Raw genomic sequence first — 1,248 nt, forward strand, 5'->3', positions numbered from 1 at the left:
CATTACACCAAATACACAAAATAATGTTCTTTTTAGCAGAATCATGTGACCCCTTTAAAAAATCGTACCAACACCAAACATTAGAACGGTAGAGTATATTTTGATTTTGAAGTTAATTTAGCTTTGATGATCTATTCTAGCTACTCTGTAACTCACCTCCCAAATCTGTCTTTCCTATTAAAGTCCGCACCCGTGTTGAGCAACAGATTTAAACACTCCAGATTCCTGAAGAAAAGGAGAGATGGTCACGTGATCAGGACAACAGATCATCCAGGCCACAGGGGGCACTGATGAGCCAATCAGAGAGCAGCAGCGCTGTGACTCACCCTCCTGCAGCGGCCGCATGCAAACACGTCCTGCCAAAGTCATCCGGCGTGTCGACGTCAAAACCTGAACCAACAGATATCCATTAGCAAGACCAGTTAAAAGCCCAAGGCACTTCCCTGAGAGAGGGAAAAATAAGTTTCATGCACAGAAATCAATTTTAACTGCTGTTATAAACACCATAAATCTTCACGATTAATGTGATTCACCTGAGAAGAGCAGTTTCCGGCAGCAGTCTGAAAATCCGCTCAGCGCCGCCAGATGCAGCGGGAACATTCCGTGGATGCCCCGCCTACAGAAGCGGAGTCACGGTCACATGATCAGTGTGAGCTCATGAATTATGCGTAACTGTAAACACCCATCCTGTCACTCACTTTGCCGTGTCCGCACCGTTGGTTATGAGAGTGTTAATGAGCAGTTCATGACCATAACGAGCCGCTATATGAAGCGGAGAGTTTCCGTTCTCATCCTCGCTGTCGATCTCTGCGCCTACAGATGAGGAAAGAGAGGATGAGGAGAAACAGGAGAGGAAGACCAACAAGAAACAGACGGAATAACACACTTACCATTCTGAATGATGGCCTGCGATCTGGAGTATCGGCCATGAATGGCTGCCATGTGGAGAGGAGTTTTACCATCTTTACTCTGGACAAGGGATGAACACATTCAGTCTCTTCTGCTCACCAAGACTGCATTGATTTGATCAAAACCACAGTAAAAACTGTGAAATATTATTACAATCTAAAATAGCTGTTGTGAATTCAGTCATGTTTTACACGACACTGTCAGCACTACTACTGGCTACTGGCTTAGCTCGCTAGTTTATGACATTAAATGAAATAAGCGGAAAAAGTATGATGTTTACAAATAAAATATCAGTATTTCCATTCCAAAGATAACATCCAACACAAATCTAGAACATAT

The 1,248-nt window shown here is 43.5% G+C and overlaps 1 protein-coding gene across 1 annotated transcript in view; it reads right to left on the minus strand.

Annotated features, from left to right (window-relative positions):
- LOC107577985 (serine/threonine-protein phosphatase 6 regulatory ankyrin repeat subunit A-like) overlaps positions 1-1,248 on the minus strand; it is a gene marked incomplete at both ends in the record, with an annotated part of 9,198 nt that overhangs the window by 3,485 nt on the left and 4,465 nt on the right. The window contains 5 exons of the mRNA XM_016264000.1: positions 157-225; positions 327-390; positions 534-616; positions 699-813; positions 891-969. Coding sequence (XP_016119486.1) covers positions 157-225; positions 327-390; positions 534-616; positions 699-813; positions 891-969 — 410 coding nt within the window. The remainder of the gene's footprint in view (positions 1-156; positions 226-326; positions 391-533; positions 617-698; positions 814-890; positions 970-1,248) is intronic.

The sequence above is a fragment of the Sinocyclocheilus grahami genome, unplaced genomic scaffold (genome assembly GCF_001515645.1).
Source record: "Sinocyclocheilus grahami isolate Dianchi unplaced genomic scaffold, SAMN03320097.WGS_v1.1 scaffold8131.1, whole genome shotgun sequence".
Lineage (NCBI taxonomy): Eukaryota > Metazoa > Chordata > Actinopteri > Cypriniformes > Cyprinidae > Sinocyclocheilus > Sinocyclocheilus grahami.